Source organism: Poecile atricapillus, chromosome 1 (assembly GCF_030490865.1).
Source record: "Poecile atricapillus isolate bPoeAtr1 chromosome 1, bPoeAtr1.hap1, whole genome shotgun sequence".
NCBI classification, from domain to species: domain Eukaryota; kingdom Metazoa; phylum Chordata; class Aves; order Passeriformes; family Paridae; genus Poecile; species Poecile atricapillus.
In genome coordinates, this window is record NC_081249.1 from 41,032,646 (window position 1) to 41,051,335 (window position 18,690).

General features: G+C 41.3%; 1 protein-coding gene across 1 annotated transcript in view; it reads right to left on the reverse strand.

Annotated features, from left to right (window-relative positions):
- The window catches only part of CLDN10 (claudin 10), a 54,366-nt gene extending 36,189 nt beyond the window's left edge, over nucleotides 1-18,177 (reverse strand). Inside the window, exon 1 of the mRNA XM_058857605.1 lies at nucleotides 17,924-18,177. Coding sequence (XP_058713588.1) covers nucleotides 17,924-18,137 — 214 coding nt within the window. The 5' untranslated portion in view covers nucleotides 18,138-18,177. The remainder of the gene's footprint in view (nucleotides 1-17,923) is intronic.
- Nucleotides 18,178-18,690: the final 513 nt, after the last annotated feature.

Here is an 18,690-nt window from a genome sequence, read left to right on the forward strand (position 1 = left end):
CAGTGCTCCAAGGAAGGCTCCTCTGGAGTTCCCAGGCATATAAAAGGAGGTGCATTCCCCTTTTAAAATGTGATGTTATACTCCAAACTTATGTAAACAGGATTTATTATATCAGGTTTGGTCTATACCTTTTCACTGATATTGCTGAGGGAAGCTATAAGCAGATTAACAAGTGCTGGATGTAAGTTTAAACTTTAATCACATACATTAGCATCCAGGGGTTGTGCAAGACAGCATTTCAAATGAAACATATAAAGAAACTTTCATAACGTTTTACATGTTGTGGAAACCTTACCAGGTTTGTATACTCTTACATGTGTTAGTCATAATTGGACAAAATATCCTAATAATATGATTTCAGGTTTTTACTAGTGAACTTTTGAATCTCTAGAAATAGGAATAAATCCACAGGAAAAAAACACAGATAAACAAAAATGTTCTTAGGCATTTCAAGGACAAAAAGGATTATCCACTGTAAAACCTCTCCTCTTTTCAAATAAAGTCCAGTTGATCATGCCAGCATAAACAGCAAGGAGAACAGGAGAACACCTGTGCCTGGGTAAAGTGACACTTCCCTCTCATTTTTCTCTGTAGGTGAGAAAAGTTTCATTTTCTGTGTGGACAGTAATTTGTTGATCCCCAAATCAAATTTTCAGGAATGTTTATCCTGGAGTACCACATCAAACTTATCAATCCTGCCAGCAGGCCAATTCTCGATGTATTTACATAAAGTTCTTCCCCTAATAGCTGTTTCTTGGACCTTAGTTTCTGCTCTAACTGCTATATGAGAGCTTCTGTCACATACATGTAATGGATGATGATAAAAGCTGAATATTTGACTTGATGATCGTACAGTACTTTTCCAACCTCAATAATTCTGTGATTCTATAAACTAATTATTAATAGAAAGGCAACATACAAACTCAAATAAATAATCTGTTTCCTCCTAAGTATAAAACAGAAGCTTGGATAAGTGGCCAACCCATCTAATTCCTAGTCAGATAATTAAGACCAGACCCATGTCTATGTCAAAACATTTTCCAAAAGAGGAAAGAACAGTGTGAGATGCATAAAGTGTACCAAAGGAGGAAATCCAAATTGGTTTATGCTACAGAGGTTTCAAAACACGTAATTAAGAGCACATAATTGATGAGGACAACTATCTTTATTACTTCCTCAGCTATATCAACTGATAACCTCCTGAATTATTTTGGAATGGACAGCATGAGGAATCTCCTTCACTGAGACTTTTTGCCTTTGTGATGGTTACTGAGAATCTGTAAGATCAAGACATTGATTTTTATTGCAGTTACAAAAATGTTCCCTACACATATTCTTCTAAACCTTGGATTTGTTGTTTGAATAAAGTTTAAAGACATCTTTCTCACAGAAAATCTCTGTTGGTCAATGTCCTCTCCTCAAGAAACTCACAGTAGAGAATTTCTTCCTTAGATCTCTTTAAACCTGTCCTCCATCAGCTTAAAGCCTTTCCTGTTTTTACTATCACTGCATGCTCTTTTCAAAAGTCCCTCTCCAGTTCTCTTGTAGGCCTACTTCAGGTGCTGGAAAGCTCCTTTAAGGCCTCCCTGGAGCCTTCCCTTCTCCAGGGTGAACAACCCCAGCTGTTTCATCCAGTCTTCATAGGAGAGGTCTTTCAGCCTTCTGATCAACTTAGTGGCCCTCCTCTGGACTCATTCCACTAATGTCCCATGGGCACTGGAGAAAAGTGGGTTCACCAAGCCCCCAGCTGCTGCTGTCAGATGTGTTTTCCTTTTCTGTGGTCTGGCTGTGATGAAGAATTCTGGCTTCTGCCTCATCTCTGAGTGCAGACTGGACATTTTCATCCTTTTCTTCAAGATGACAAGGAGCTATAAACTATAAAGCATTTCAAGTGGATAGGTGGGGCACTGTACCTTCTTGATTTTGACAGAAATAATTCCAAGTCAAGAAATGCAGCAGTGACTGGTGGAGTAACTCCCAGTACCCTGGAGGAACAAGACCCTTCAAACCCCACCAATCCAAAAGAATTTTTTTCTTTTGTTTTTTTGTGAAGCAGCGTGATCAAACAAGCTTGATTGTCTTCTACCTCCTTTCTCCTCCTCCATTTTGCCATAAACCTACCCACTTCTTTTGAAGTTTGCTCCCTAGATTATAAATACTCCAGGACAGAGCTGCTTTGTGCATTATGTTTGCATAGTGCCAGTTACAGGACATACTACTAGAAGCCAATAATAGGCAATCAGCTTTTGTTCAGGTTTCAGTGGTTCCTGATAAGTGCAAATAGAGCACAATGCCTCTGGTCGGTTCCTTTGTGGAGCACTGCATCAGAGAGATGCATTGCCCCAAATGTGTGAATATAGATGACAGCTGAGCAGCAAAAATATCTCAGGAAGCAGAATCAGATTCACAAATGTCCTAAGCACCCTACAGAGCTATATTTTCCTTCCAGTCCTTGTCAGTTCTAAAATCTCAGTGGTTTATAGTAGAAATGAAAGTGGCACAGACTTTCCAATGCAAATACAGTTTTATCTCTCAAGATAAAGAATGAAACTTTATTGCTGGAATTAAAACCTAGATATGGAATTCAATAGTATATGAATTACTGTAAAAAAAGAAGCCAAACTTAAGAACTACTTTTGGTCACATTGCCAGATTTCAGTGCAGACATCTGAAGCCCATGAGAATTGGAGGCCAGTCAATCTGCTTACTTATTTGACATTAAGCACAAAGTGTAATATTTTGGGCTGAAATAGCAGCTATTGGGAAACAAGCACTAGATAAGAAAAGCTTTCTCACAACATTTTTAACTTCCTTAATCTAATTAAAAGCAGTGCTTCTCTCCCACATGCTGCTGCCCACTTGTGCTGCTAGTTTTTCACATGCCCTGCTTTTTCCCTTCCAGGACTTGTGTCCTTTTCCAGATTAACAGACATTCGGAGGAGTGGTGTAAGGACAGAGGTAAAAGAAGTAGCTTTTAAAAAATATTTCATTTTACAATAATGATTAATATATGAGCTAATCATAAGGATAAGTGGACTAATAAGAACATCACTGTTATTATTTTGTCTGTATTTTAAGAGAATAAAAATTTTAAAGAGTTCAGATTGTTTGTGTATTTTAGACTAGTAAAGTAGATTACTTAAGATTACATGTTTGGGGTAATGCACTTGTGTTACCTTATCCCAACTGATGTTGCCATATGTTGCACATTCCCCAAATTTTGTTCTTGTACCAGTAGCATGTGACTTCCATAAACTTTTTCTGACATTTTCTTTTTAAAGTACTTGACAATCTGTTTCTAAAAGGAGGAAGTTCTGTTGGCCTCATGAAGTCTGAGTCTTATGTAATTCCATCAGAATCTGTGGAGTTTCCCTGGCATTGAAACTGCAGTAATTTAGGAATTACTCAGGCTTTGCGTTTCTTGGACTTTGCCAGTAGGAACTTGGAACTAGCAACTCAAAAATTACTTTTAATTGCATCCGGAGATCCCCATTTACTTTCAAAGATACAATCTTCATCATCACACACTCTGGATCAGCACACTTGCATTCATGTTTAGAAGTTTAATTATGCATCAATTACATGGGGGAAGTTTAAATTGAGATTTGCTGTTCCTTTTGTTTCACACATTTGACTAAAATATTCTGTTTATTTTGGTGTCACTCTCATAGCTGGCATGACTGATTTATCTGATGACTAATTTATTTGACTCCAGCCAGACATATACTGCCAACATCTCAACAAAGGGCTTCTTTGGGAAGGGTTTATAGAGCTTCAGTTCACTCTAACTACTAAACACTTTATGAAAATGTCCATTGATTCCTAAGAGCTGCCTTCAAAACTGAGTTTAACCAACCCTTCGTCTTGATTAGCCTTTTTGCCCACTTTAACTACTTCTCCACCATTCTGGGATTTGTGGGGGACCTTTCAAGAAGTGAAGCATCTTTAACAAGAGAAACAAGGGACAACTTGAATTTGTGTGCACACATGAGCACACAGAGTGGGTTTTTATGTAAAAGCTTGATGAAAGGAATACATGGCAGGCTGTTTTTGAAATAGCTGGCTTTACCTCTTGCATGAGTGAGATGCCGGTTCTCAGCAAATGCCTATCAGACACTCGTTTTCCATACTCACACCCATCGCCACACTACAGCTAAAGAAGAACATGTGTGTCAGCGGGGCACCTGGGCTGTGTGGAAGGAGGGGGTGACAAGGCTTTTCACACCAGGGACAGTCTGAGTCCTGATGGGGTAAAAGTCTATTCAGCGAAGACTGAATGATGTGGAATGAAGAGGGACTCTTTGATCTGAGGCGACAATTTAAAGGCTGCAGCACTTTGCCCCTGTAGCAGCTTTTGGTGGAAGTGTTGCTCCCTTCAGGCACAGACTAGGAGAGAGGAGAGATGTGAAGTATGGGAAAATTAGCTGCAGAAGGAGAGAAGGAAACTGCTTTCCGTGTGCTCTCATGTTTGGATTGAAAGTTATAGGAATTAATTACATCAAACTGATCTGAGGTATGGGGATCCACCTGGAGGTATCTTCTGAGTCAGGATAGATTCATAGTATGTCCATACCTTCACTAATCATCCATCTGCTATACTGTTAATTGGTATGTCTAGACTGCTCTCCTGACCTGCTGTAGACATGTCCCAGAGACAAGACAGAACCTGTCCCAGAAAGGGACAGGAATCCCTGTTCCTGTTGCCCATAAAGTGATCACAGGATGATTAACTAACACACAGGGTTTTACACCACTCATGTCTAAAGTGGTCTGGGATAAATCCTAAACCTCTGCTTAAGATCCAGTGCTGGAATTTTAAAACCTCATCTATATCCAGATTCAGGTGCCTGATGAACCAGGATAACATCTCCCAGGCAGGAAGAGAGCAGAACTGTAGGACCCACACCATCCAAGACTCTTCTGTGTGATAGAAGGAGGATAATATTATCCTTAATAGCCTTATATGCTTATAGCTCGAGTACTTCAAGGAGTTTGGTCTATATTGTCTTTCCCTGCCCCCTGGGCACCCGTTCTGTTTTGGACTATTTCAGATATGCTAGGAGAATATTGTTTGACAGTAAAAACATCATGGAGAAGTGAAATAGGATGAATATGAGTTTGCTGCCTTTGATTAGGGCTGTAGATCTCTCAGCAACACCTAGGCCAAATCACAGACATCAAATGTGTTTCATAGAGCTCAGTGCTCTGCACTCACAGGGCAAAACATCCACTTCAAATTAAAAAAAAAGTAGGAAATACTTTTAAAAAAGGTGCAAGAGGATTTAATACCAACTAGCCTTTGCAGATCAAAAGTTCACTAAAAGACCTTTGTGTCCAAAAGCTACCGGCGAATGGGCATTACCTGCTGTATAAATTGTATTTTCTGAATAATGGCTTTCCACCTTAACAGGTTGCAAGGGGAGTCCCAGAAAGACAAGAGGTGAGGACATGAAGAGGTACATTTCACTTCTGGTAGCTAGAACTGGAGTATAAGGCTGACCTGATTCAGGTATCATAGACATCAGAGGTAATCACAAAGTGAAACAACTGCAGAGTAGGAAAAGTAAGCTAAGGGTTAGAGACAGGCTGTCCATAAAAAAGGGCAGTTGCTTTTAGGATGGAATGATAAAACTGCTAATTTTAAATTCTTTGTAGCAATCCAGTCTCACCATTTTCTGCGGTATTACCACTGGACATGGGGAACTGATTATACTCTTCCTGTTTTCAACCACTTATTACGTATTTAAAGACTATCTCTGTGCCTACAGCTAGTCTACTCTTCTTTAGACTAAACAGTGTCAACTCTCACAGTCTTTCCTCACAGACCTGTTCCATAAACTTGAGGGTTTCTAGTTGCTTTTATCTGTGTGCTCTTTGCAAGTCTTCTGCATCGTGCTTCAAGTGTAGTACCCAAAGTGGACACACAACAGCAGCAGAGGCTTTGCTTGGGTCAAACAGAAGCCATCTCACATCTTACAGACAAACGAATTTGAAAAGTGATCGTTGTCTGTTTTTTCTTTTCCGAAACAGTAAAATTTATATGCATTAACTGATTTCAGCTGAGAGGATTCTGGATATTGGATTGATCCCTGCTAGTCCATCTACACAGCCCCCACAGCTGACAAGAAGCTTGAGAGAATTCTTGTTCTGCTGAGTTTCCAGGAAGTTATTTAGAAAGCAGAAGGTAGATGTTTTGAGGCAAAGGAGAGGGTAGATTTAAAAAATTAATATTACCTAAGCAACTACCAGGTCAGACATAGCACTGACCTAATTTATGATCCTGTCTCTGCTAGTGGCATGAAGGAGACAGTAAGGCTGCAAGGATGTTGAGAAAAAAGGAAAACAGAAAGAAATAAATCCATTTGAAAAATATTGCTGTTGGTAGAAGTGAGTGAAATCAGATGCAACCCAGTGAACTTCAGACCCTGAAGTAATGTTATTTCTTTCACTTACTCGGTAAAGTGAGCATGCCAGTGAAAAAATTCCTGGCTTTAAATCCACTTTGAATGACTCATGCATAATAAAAACAAATCTTGGTTGGGAGCATATTTTCCTGCTCCCATTCCTTCTTTTAAAGATCTTCTCAAGAGTCTTGCAGGTCTTAAATACATTTCTTTGCTTCCTAGTTCCTTTCCCTTGTTCAGCAGTGCTTTCCCTTCAGCATGAAGAGCTATAACCATGTGCTGTGAATGTGTATGAGCAAGGGGGCATAGACTTCTGTTGCTAGATACAGATTTTTGATACTATCCAAGGTTCAAAACTGTAAAGAACAGGTGGCTGAAAGCACTCAAAGTCCTTAGATTAGAGTTCTCACTCATTCTGTTGCTTAAAATGCTAGAAAATTTGGAAATATTTAATTTCTACCAGTTGAGTGGGTAGACTTTGCTGAAATTGAGAAATTTGGTCCAATTTTAGCCTCTTGTGCTAAAAGTAGTGGCAAATTTGTCACCATTAGGTTCAGGCACCTTGCAATCTCATTTTCTGCTTTCCTAATGGTCTGATGTGTTTGGGATGGCTGCAGTCCCCGTATTTTTTCAGGAGTTTTCTTCCTACTCCACGACCCAGCTGTTGTACATCAGACTTGTTTTCCTTGTCTGCAGGCAATCTCTTTATCGCCTGGCAATCTCTTCCCAGGAGAAAGCCATTCCCATCTCTGTGACTCTCCTTTCACCAGGTTGTATCTGAGTTTTGCACACGTAGACCTTGGTGATAGGTGAAAATCTTATCAGCTGGCCCTGGCAATCTTTCGTGTCCTAGGCTGCCTTGAGCTTGCCTTTAGGTCCCTGCAGTAACCAGAGCAAACACTGCACTGTAGCACGAGTCGTGAGCGACCTTGGGAAGCACTCGGACATTTGCATATTATTGCATGCATAAAAAGAATAATGAATGTCGGTGGGATGTGGAGTGGTGCGGAGCACCTCTTATCAACAGTCTCCACAAAAGCTCCTTCATTTGTTTATAAGGAACTGCAGACCAGAGGTGCCTGAATTTGTAGACAGGAAGGGTGAGGGGGGAAAACACCTCCACTTGTTTTCTACTTTGAACAACAACATTTCTCTTAACCTTAACCAAAGAAGGTAGCGAAGCCACTTGGCAAACAGACTTGAGTGAAGTACCTCGGCTGGAAATGTTGGCTTGTTTGTGTTAACACGCAGAGCGTTCTGCCCGTGAGGGCCGAGGGGAGCGCGGGGAAGGCCTGCCCCACACTGTGCAGCCATTCCCCGCACCCTCTGCAGCCCTCACACACTGCAGCCATTCCCCGCACCCTCTGCAGCCCTCACACACTGCAGCCTGCTGGCTTCGGCTGCCGTCTCCTCCTGCCTCCCTCCCTCCCTGCTCTGCCCAGCGCAGCCCCTCAAGAGGGGCCAGCACCAGCAGGACGGCAGGGCAGCTTCACTGCCCGGAAGGATTAGCTGAGCCATGGGCTGGGGGTGGCTGCGCGCTCGGGGAAGGGCAGGCCAAAGTACGGCTGTGGCACTGCAGGGTGCCCCGGCCGTGGGGAGAATCGGAGCCTTGAGGCACAAGAGGCACTGACGCTTGAAAACGCTGCATTTCCGTGAAGAACTGAGTTTCTAGGGACGATATTAAGTGAGCACAATATTGGAAATTTTGTAATAGCCACTGAGTAAAACAAAAATATGTATGGCATGAGGATGTTGAAAGGTGGTGTAAATTAAAGTAAAGTTGTCTATTGCATTAATTTTGCTGGAATATATTTTATCATCTGCTTTGTTAGGTGGAGCATTTCCATTAAAAATATGGTATGGAAAAGCCAGATGCCATTAATGATTAGTTAGTTAGTTAATTAAATTACCTCTTTTTCCCCACTTTGTGAGATAACTATTTCTGCTACTACCAAAAGGTGGCTGACTCAGGGCCCAGCATCTGGCACGATGTTTGCTAGGATGGGATGCCAGCCTGGGGCAGCAGCTTAGGCACGTGGTGAGCTTGCAATGGATAAGTTGTTTATATATCCCGAGAGTCCTGTTCTCCTGGTGGCCCGATAAACACAGATATGGGCAGGGAGTCACTTTCACTGTTTCTGACTGGCTGGGGTTTGGTTTCTGCTTTTGCTGCTTACAGGATGAAATATGAATAGAAAGGCTTTTATGTGGCATTCTGTGTTATTGTTTAGAAATTCATTTGTGAAGAAGGAAAAGGCAGTCTCCAAACAACATAAGATTTTGGCAGATTTCCATCTACAGAGGAAATTTAGGACTGCAGAGCTCTCGTTCCCTTTGGAAATATGAATCAATGTGCATTGTCCTGAATATGAGCCCTAGGCACATCTTTGTTTCTGACTGGTATCTGCAGAAGAGAAGCCTCACATCTTAACTAGATAAAAAAGTAATAGCAACCATAAAAATTGTTTGAGTGGACCTGGTAGAAAACCTGCATATATTATTCTGAAAACACATGAATGAGAATCTTCAAGTATTTCATTTTGCTTCTCATTTTGACCATCAGGTTATGCAATTCTACTCTTTCAAACACCAGTAGAGTCTGTATGATTAACTTTTGGAGGGGGGGGCTAGAAGTAAAAACTTGGAGTCTAACCTAAAATACTCATAAAATAATATTAATGACATATCCAGTTGATGGTGTACCATTTTAAACTGTTTTAAACTGTTTAAACAGTTTGCACTTCTACCACATGTAAGCCTTGGTTACAGAAAACCGTTCAATAGTACAAGATAGCTCAGGATGTGCAGTTTAAAAATTTTGCCTTTATGAACGTTAATCCTCAGGAGGTGTTTTGCTAGAGCTTGGTTAATTACCTTCAAATTAATATGCATTTTCTTTAGAAAAGTTAACACTAAAAAAGAAACCAAACTGTCAAATGAATGTGTCAGTAGACTTGGGCATTGTCTTCAGAAGTGTTTGGTACCTCTGCTTTTTTAACTGTTTCAGGTAATTTTTTAGAAATGTAGGTGGCAAATGTCTGGGTGGCCAGCAAAAGCTATTTAAGGGGAGATATGAATGAAATGTTCTCAGGGGACTTTGCATATACCTGAATTTCAGCATGTGCTTTGCTGAATTAAAAATATAAATGTTTTCCTTTCAGCAGCTGAGAAGTGCTCTGGCAGTTAAGAATGTCCTACATTGAGGCACAGAAATCTGAGCTGATGTGCTCTCTCCTGTTTTAGGAAATGCATCCCTGAAGAGGAACATCATACAGGAGACCCAGCCTTCAATGTCATCTGTAGATAGAAGATTGGGTGGATTGTGGGAATCTACTGGGCACCAGGGCCCTCACAGTACTGGCACCAGGACTGAGTCAGGTACCCTGAAAAAGTGGGGCTCTGAAGCCCTAAGTTGCCCCTGGCAACACCTGTGCTCCAAGAGTCTGATTTAATTTGAGTCAATGAAAAACCAAAGGGAATACATTGACCAGCCTCTGAACCAGCAAAGATCCATGGCACCCACTCCAGGGAAGGCTTGTAAGGATAACCAGACACTGTAGGACTTGATGCATGTGGGATATGGGGAGGAGTCCCATGTGCACATCTCTAATAAAATGGCTGTGCTCATGGGGCATTTTGCTTTACATTGCAAAACTACATGTAAGTACTATGAGAGATAGGGTAACGTGCATTAGGGGATTTAATATCCCTACTGACTGTGGAGTGATTTGTTTTCTCTGCCAATGTACATGTGACTCTTACTTGCCTAGCCAATTCCATGTAATAACTGTAGGACAGATTTTTATGTGCATGTATTTCCCCCTACATTTCTCCATATTCATTCTCAAGGTATTTGCTTAGCTTCTCTCCTCTGCCTTGCACTGCTCCATGATGGAAAAATAAATATTTAAGAGCTTAAATCTCAGCAGTGTGAATTTCAAAATCATCAGCTTTAATGATTTACAAATTCAGCACTTCAGTCTCCTTCTCTTACCCTCTCCCTATCTCAGCTGGTTTTGCCAGGTCTCCTTTCCCCTCCTGCTGCAGGGACTTGTGAAAATGAAATGGATTGTATCTCTGAACTTTGAATGTAGCTCTGGTTGTAGCATGACTGCTAAAATGATAAGAAGAGGTACATTGGCCTCAACATATGCCAGAGGGAAGCTCCCCTCACCCACCTCAGTGCTCACAAGGCAGACCAGGGTACAAAACCTGTTTGAACAGAGATATTTTAAGACACTGGCTGCATACCAATTACCGCTGAGTCCTATTCATTTTGCAGTACACTCTCTGCTGCTATGTAGCAGTAATCAAAGAAAACTAAAAGCAAAGCAGAGATAACAATCTATCCTGATGTATCAGAAGATGAAAGAGCTTTGTTACTAATGCCCCAATAACAAGCTTTGCATTCCTGTCCTTGCACCACACTAACAAATAGAAGCACTTTCTATCTTTCTGGTTTCCTTAGTGATTTTCTTCGCATGAAGACCTCTCTGGGTGGCAAAGATCTGTAAAAATGAGTGAAGATAAGCAAAAGCAAAATTACTCTTGTCTAGATACCACATCTAGACAAAAGTGGAAAAAAATCTCAGCGCTGTAACCTCTGTCCTTGTCCATTGAGAAAACCGAAGGCTCAGAGCACAAAAAGAGGATTGCAGAGATGCTGTCAGGTCATCAGGTGTAAATGAGCTAAAAAGGAGGACTGGTCTGCAAGGTCTTGTGTTTTCCTGTAACTCTGAAGATTTTAAAGCAGTGTCAGAATCTGTCTGTTGTAACCTGCAGCCATATTCTCTAAAACTGGCAGCAACCTCTGAAGGCTCCACCCTCACTGTTTTCCATCTGGCCCCATGCAAATTAGTCCTGCAGTTCTTGGACTCCCTTTCTGTATCTTTCTGGCTGCAGATTCCCCAGTAGGCACATCTCTTTCCAGTCTGCCCACAGCTCTGGACTACTCTGGTTCATGTAATTGGCCAGAGCCAGAAAGCCTGCACAATAAACAGCAGTAAACAGTGATTCATTGTGGTTTAGATTCATGGATTTTCAGAGCAGATAGATTAAAATCTTGGAATCAAAGAGCGCAAACAGAAGATGATATTCGGCAGCAGGAATCCTTGAAAACCACTTCAGAATCTTTAACCTATATGTCAGCTCTGAGATCCACAAATCCAGTTTTCGCAGGGTTGTTCTGCCCCTGGGGGGGTTCTTCTGGAACTTACCATCCCATTGAAACCCCTGGATTTTGCTCTGTATCTACTACAAAGCTGCTGCAGGAGCTCCCTGTGGGAAAAATATTTTGGATACATGGGAGTTAGCCACCTCCTTCGGTTCATATCTGTTCTGCCAGAGGCTACTTTGTGAATGGCTCTGCTGAATACGAATCCATTCCTTTTCTAACTTGAAACCAGCCTAATAATAAGGCACGATATGTCTCTGACTAACTGCTACCTAGGCTGAACTGTTTAATTTACTTTATTCATTAATTTTAGGCATGGGGGCAATGATATGCAATATAAGAGATTCCAAAGGTATTTGCTGTATATTGTCATGATGTTTCATGATTTCTAGTGCATTACCAGACTCATTTAGGGACCAAATGTATTTCAGGTATATTGTTTGAGGGGAGAGCAGACTCAGTCATCTAATGTCAGAAGAGTAGAGCTTGGAAATAACTTTGCTACAATGGAGATGCAAACTGTAACAGTGGAGAACCTTTTGTTACCAAGATTTGACATCATATTCCTATGAATGTACAAAAGAACCCATGCTGAAATCAGCATTTCAGTCAGTCCAAATGGTGATCCTCTGCCTGCTGAAAAATGGCGAGTACTTTAAGAAGTTAAGCCATGGGAATGAAGCCATTAATAAAAGTCTGTGAGGAATTCTGTCAATGTTTCACAGTCATCTTTCCCAAATTTGAGCTATTGATCCTAGTGTATATTTTCTTTCATATTGACACAACTCTGCCAGTACTGTTTTGACTTGGATTTTCTAAGTCATCACACAGATGCTGTACTCATTGAACACAAAAGCTTATCAGAGGGGTGGCTCAGCCTAATGAACATGGATCAGTCATACCTCCCTTCAGTTTGCGCTTTTCCTGGAAAGATTTGCTTGCCACAGGAAAGTTCTTTGGCACAGCTATGCTCCACAGTTATTGGATCCTGTGTTCTGGTTTTGGCTGGGATAGAGTTACTTTTTTTTCCCTAGTACCTGGTACTGTGCTGTGTTCTGTATTCAGAATGAAAATAATGTTGATAACCCCTTGATGTTTTAGTTGTGGCTAAGTAGAGTTTATCCTAAGTCAAGGGCTTTTCTGTTTCCCATGCTTTGCCAGTGAGGAAGTGCACAAGAAGCTGGGAGAAAACAGAGCTGATCCAAAATAGCCACAGGGACATTCCATACCACAGACTATCATGTTCAGCATATAAACTGTGGGATGCATTGTCTGTGAGGGGCTGATTGCTGCTCAGAGATGAGCTGGGCATCGGTCAGTGGGTGGTGGGCATTTATACTGTGCATCACTTCTTTGTCTTGGGTTTTATTCCTCTCTCTCTTTTTCCTATTATTATTACTGTTAGTGATTTTACTATTATTATTGTTATATTTTGTTTTATTTCAATTATTAAACTGTTTTTACCTCAGCCTATGGGTGAGGTAAGAACTCTTTTCCTGATTCTCCTCCCCATCCCACCGAGGGTGTTTGGGGGGTGAATGGCCAGCTGCACACTTACCAGCCAGGGTTAAACCACGACCCCCGTGACTCTGTCCTTTTGACTGCCTAGAGGATTCTCCGGCAGAGTCCCCCGTGGCTGACCATCAGCCAGAAGAAAGCCGTCCCGGTGGATTTCTCCCTTCCTGATGACAGCTGAAGCCCACCACCCCGAGCTGACGGCCCTGCCCGTTCCCTTGCGACCCGCCAGAAGCGCACACAGCTGCTGCTTGCCCGGCCTCTGGGTACAGCTAAACCTCTCCTCTCCTGTGGCTATCCCCCGGGGGAAGCGAGGCACGCCGCCTTTCCAGGGAGCTGGGCAGCTGCTTGTCCCCAGCCGGGCGGGCGGCACCACCCGCGGGCGCGGCCGGCGCTCCCCGGGGCCGCTCCTGCAGCACCATGGAGAGAGGAGCGCTCCCGCCGGCCCCAGCGGGACCGCGGCGGGCAGGGGCAGCGGGCAGGGCACGGCCATCTGCCAAGCAGCAGGCAGGAGGAGCGCCGTCCCCGTCCCCGACGCCCACGCACCTGACGCCCTGCAAACCCACTCAAGACGGGTGTAAAACCGTGGTGTTGGCTTCTGGGGGATTTAGCACGAAATGCCCTCCTCTAAGGCTGAGGAAAACCTGGCCTTGGCTGCCGTACGTGTACCTGGCTGGATTGTCAACTCGCACCAAAGAGATGCATAGTGTGCTTTCCCTGGCAGTAAGTTTCTGTCAAGTAAGGGAGACTCTCATGTCAGTCCTTTCCTGCTCCAGAGGTTGAATTCTCTGGAAAAATTGCTAGTGCTACCCTGAAGCCCAGCTAGAACTGCTCTCTACACACTGATGAACACAAATGGTGTTTGACTATTCGAGGCTGTTCTGGGTACATGTGCTGCAATAGCAGTTGTCTAGTATAAATTTCCTTCTGCTGCTTGCCTGCATTGCAGTGGTGGTATCATGAAAAGGCAGCTCTGAATTGGTTTGCTGATGTGACCCAGAGCAGCTGGGCATGGCCTGTTCCATACTGGCTACCATCAGGATAGCACTATTTGTCCCATCAGGCTCTGCCAAAACTGACAAGGCAGTGACAAAAGGCACTGAAAAGATGCCAGCAGGAGATCTGAGGCTCAAAAAAGCAAAAGTTCAAGGAAGCAGTTTCTCCTAGTTTCTTGTATGTCTCCCTGAGCTCACGGTATCTAAAACCAGAACATACAGGAGTCATGAAGCAGTGCCGTAGGTAAGTCATGCAAAATACCAAACAAATTGTTTGAAGAAGCCTAGTAGCTGTCCTGACAGACTAAAGAAGTGTCACAGAAAACAGATATAGACACAGCTCAATTGGCTAGCTACAATTCTTTATTTTATGTGAACAAAACAGCTCTCTGTAACACCACCAAAGTCAAAATACCTAAATAAAGTATCTAAGCCATGCTTGATAGCTAAAAGATAGTTCTTGCCAAATCTGGTAAATTCTGTCATTGTAATAATTCAGAATTATATACATGAGAAGAATGACAAAAGTAGTTAACTACTGCCTGCAATAGAACTGCAGGAGCACTGGGGAGTTAGCAGGAGGCAAGCTGGATGGAAACTGCCATAAAAAGTCAGTATCTTTCTGAAGCTCATGACTCCAGAGCTTCAGTTCTCAGGCTTGTGCTTTGAAGAGCCTTTATGTATCTTTCTTGCTGATAAGGACTGAGTTGTTAATCAAAGGTTACTCTTTTTGAAAAAAAATGCTGTCTCGCTGCTAGTTATAATTTGTGGCATTTATTGACTGTGTGAGTTTATGTTTGTGAGTAATGGTCTCTTGCTTTTAGTCATACAATTTCCATGGGTGTATCTGATGCTCTGATAATCACAACCAAGTTTACTGAAGAGACAATGTTCCCAGATAATATTTAGCTTGAAGCTTGTTGTATTTGTGTCAGATCTGATGGATTATTTTGTTGCATACGTCTCCCAAAGCAGTTGATTTAATAAAAGATACTGCTTCTTCCCACAAACATTGCCTTAAATTACTCTAGCTACAATGCTGTCACTATTCAGGATCTCCCTCTAAAATCTTTCATCTGAATGTTTCAGTCGCTGCAGCAGAGCACACCGTGGCCAGATGGACATGTGAATGCACATGTACATTTGACAGCAATGTACAAGCCTAGTTAGCTTTGGATACTGCTGGCAGTGTGGCCCTGCTGACCCAGACTTCCAGAAACATGAACCCCTCAACATCTGTACCTGGGCTGAGTTGCAGAAGCTGAGTTGTCATTGCCTAGCCTATGTTCCTGTCAGCACAACTAGTCCTTGAGCTGAAAGTTGGTTCTGGTAAATATCTACATATTGCCTGTGACTGCAGGGTAATCCTGCTCAGAGAAAGGCCTCTGGAATCTGAGAGGTTTTTGTTTGCTGTGAAAAACAGAAAAAAAAAAAAACAAACCCTTAAAACTTCTTAGAAAAAAACATGAAAAAAAAAACCAGAAAAAAAAACTTCCCCTGCAAAATCCTCACAAAAATTGCAATTAAACATTTAATGATCAAATTAATCTTCTTTGGAGTAGAAGTGACTTACTACACTCACTGAATACTGTTGCTACTACTCTTGCTGATATTGCTAATACCTTCTGTAGGGTAACCTGAAAATGGAAAGATAGGAATGGAATGAGGAACTTGTGTAAGTTGTCTTGGGAAAAATTGTAAATAGATTCCATAAAAAGATGAATGTGCAGAAGAAAAGTTAATTGCCAGGCCTCCTTGGCCTCAGTATGTAAGTTATAATGATATATTGAAGCTCTGAGGACAGAGGGTTCATAACTTCTTTAATGTGAGCATTTTATTGTTTTACAATCCATGACAGAGTGAAAGGAGTGAGAGTGCAAAGCCCTTTCCCTGTTGAACTCTTGCTTTCCTTGGATTATCAGGAGTTTATGTTTAGCAGGTTTTCCACACTGAATACCTCACTCTTTCCCAGTAGTGTTTGTGCTACATGTAACATTACCCTTTGCTGGTGCATGCACTGGCAAGTTAAAATTAGACTTACTAAATGTCATTACAGCAGCTTGTTACTTTCTTACTTGAACAAGACTGTGCTACTTTCATTTCTGAATTTCTTATCTATCTAACATGTGAAATCTTACCCAGATACTTAAGTATATATTTAAACAATGCATGCATAACATGCATTTTCTGTTTATTCAAATTTCAGTCATCCAGTGATGAAAATAATAGTAACAATACAAAGTGGCAAACAGATTACATCTGATTATTCTGAAAGCAGATTTTGTGCTACTAACAATAGCAATAGTGGCACTTTCTAGTTATTTTATATTGCTTTAAACAATGTCTGAGAAGAAGAGGTAGTTTTCTTTCTTTAAATCTTGGCAGAAATAATGCATGAATTGTTATTTACAAAATATAATAGTCACTTTTCAAAAATATGTGTTTCTGTGCCTTTTAAGTGAGTTTTGAGGATGAACAACATTCTTTAGAGGAAATAAAACTCTTCTTATCCATTCACATCTCTCATGGGTGATTTGTGATGATTTGAAACTGGGCATCATGAAATATGTGGAGAAATTATGCCAAGTTTTATCTCAAAATCATCTGTATGTGCAAGAGTTGATCTGTATGTCACAGCACACAGTCTGATGTGTCAGGGGCGTGAAAGCCAAAAAAAAGATCAGGATATGGAACATCCCCAAGCTTCCAAGTTTCTATATATGTGTGAGTCTATGACCCTATCTATGTAATTTATATCTATATATATATCTATATATCTATATATATATCTATATATGGTAACAACCATGCAATGTTATATTTGATATTTCATGCAGCTACTGGCTGTTAATATCTTAACAGAACTGTGCTTCTTTCTGGTCTTGTAAAACCTTTGGGAGACTGGTTCTGTCTAGCCTGGGTTTATTTTCTGGTTCCCTAAAACACTTGTGTTTTAATGCATTTTTTCCTACTCTAGTCTGACCCCATCTTGCCTGTGTGCTGTCCGCCCCAGGGAGAGCAGTCCTTCTGCCAAGGCCCTCATGAGTGCATACACAAGGTTTCACTGATAACACTATTTTGCCTACTATCACAAGGCTTAACAGCAAATAAAACCAAACCTCTTCATTTACTGCTTTACACATAGAGAGAAACACAAACCACATTTCATGGTACACTAATAGTTAGTCCTTGTCTCTGAGAAAAGCTGTTTCTGACATAAGGCAGGAAGCCTCTGTTCCTTCTCACACCCTGATAGATGACTTACTAATCCAACACTTTCCATTAAAGTGGACATTCTGAAACAGCACACCTTTTATCTTTAAAGTCAAAATATTAGCCTGTAATACAAGCAGGTATACTAAGACTTAATTCCTAGTATGTGAGTATTTGCACAGCATGCACATATTTGTGGATGTGGTTATTTGCTCTCTGATTTTTTCAGAGAACTGATAGCTGTTACAGACCTTGCTCTATTTCCCCCTCTCACCATCCAGCAAGCACAATGCTCCTTTTGGGATGGAAAATAGAGCTGCAAGACAGTTTAGTCCATTTCTCTGCTAACAGTGGTTTGATACTGACAGTTATTACTGGCACTATGTCCAGTATACTTATCACATATTACCAACCACAGAGTAGAGCTTACTGTCTTTCTTTGAGTATGTATCATTCCTACAAAGTTGTTTCTGATATTCTGCTTACAAGATTGTTTATTTATATTCATCACAATTCTTTAAACATAATCTCTTGTACAAGTCAAAATAATCTTTTACTCCTCAGGCTCACAGCTTGCAATACACATGGCTTTCTGAGAGTTCCAGTTAAATTATGCTCCTTACCTTCTACTTTGAAGATAGTAAGGTGAGGTCTGCAGTGAAAAGCCCCCAGTGCGTTGCCAGCACAGTTCATCCAAAGACCCTGGAAGACCCAGGTTGCAGTGATAACAGACGACGCTCGACTAGTGACTTTCCACTCATTTGATGCAGTTGCAGCAATAGCAGCTCCCAGCCCACAGAAACAAAATATGAAAGCTATAATCTGTATTCCCAGCATGTTTCTCTGTAAACCAGGGACTTACTAATGCCACTGTGTGGAGGGAAAAGCACTTTAGTCACGTGTGTAAGCAAAAAGGCATAACATAGGCAAATTATACTTGAACAAGTTCAGTACCACTTGCTACAGAAAGTTAATGTGGCTGAAAGAAATTGTCATGCTTGAGTGATTTAAGAAAGGCCCTAGGCGTTACAAATGTTTAGAAGGAAAGTTAAGGTACAACTTTATAGGAGCTAATTACTAGTACTTACTTACTAATTTCTAATTGTAAAAATTAATTGTTTTCATTTTTTTTCATTTAAAGTATTCCAGTTAATGCTTAATTTTCAGTTAATTGGAAACTTACAACCATTCCATCTAGCAAAATAGGTTCAGAGTCCAAACGGTACAGCGCTATTTACGGATTACCACATTTTAGGAGGATCACACAACACTTGAAAAATAACTCATTGAAAGGCTGTGAAATTAATTCAGGCATAACCAGCCACCATGCAAGCAGCTCTAAAACTGGAGGAGGTAGTGTCTGTGGGTATATTTGTAGAATAGCGAATCT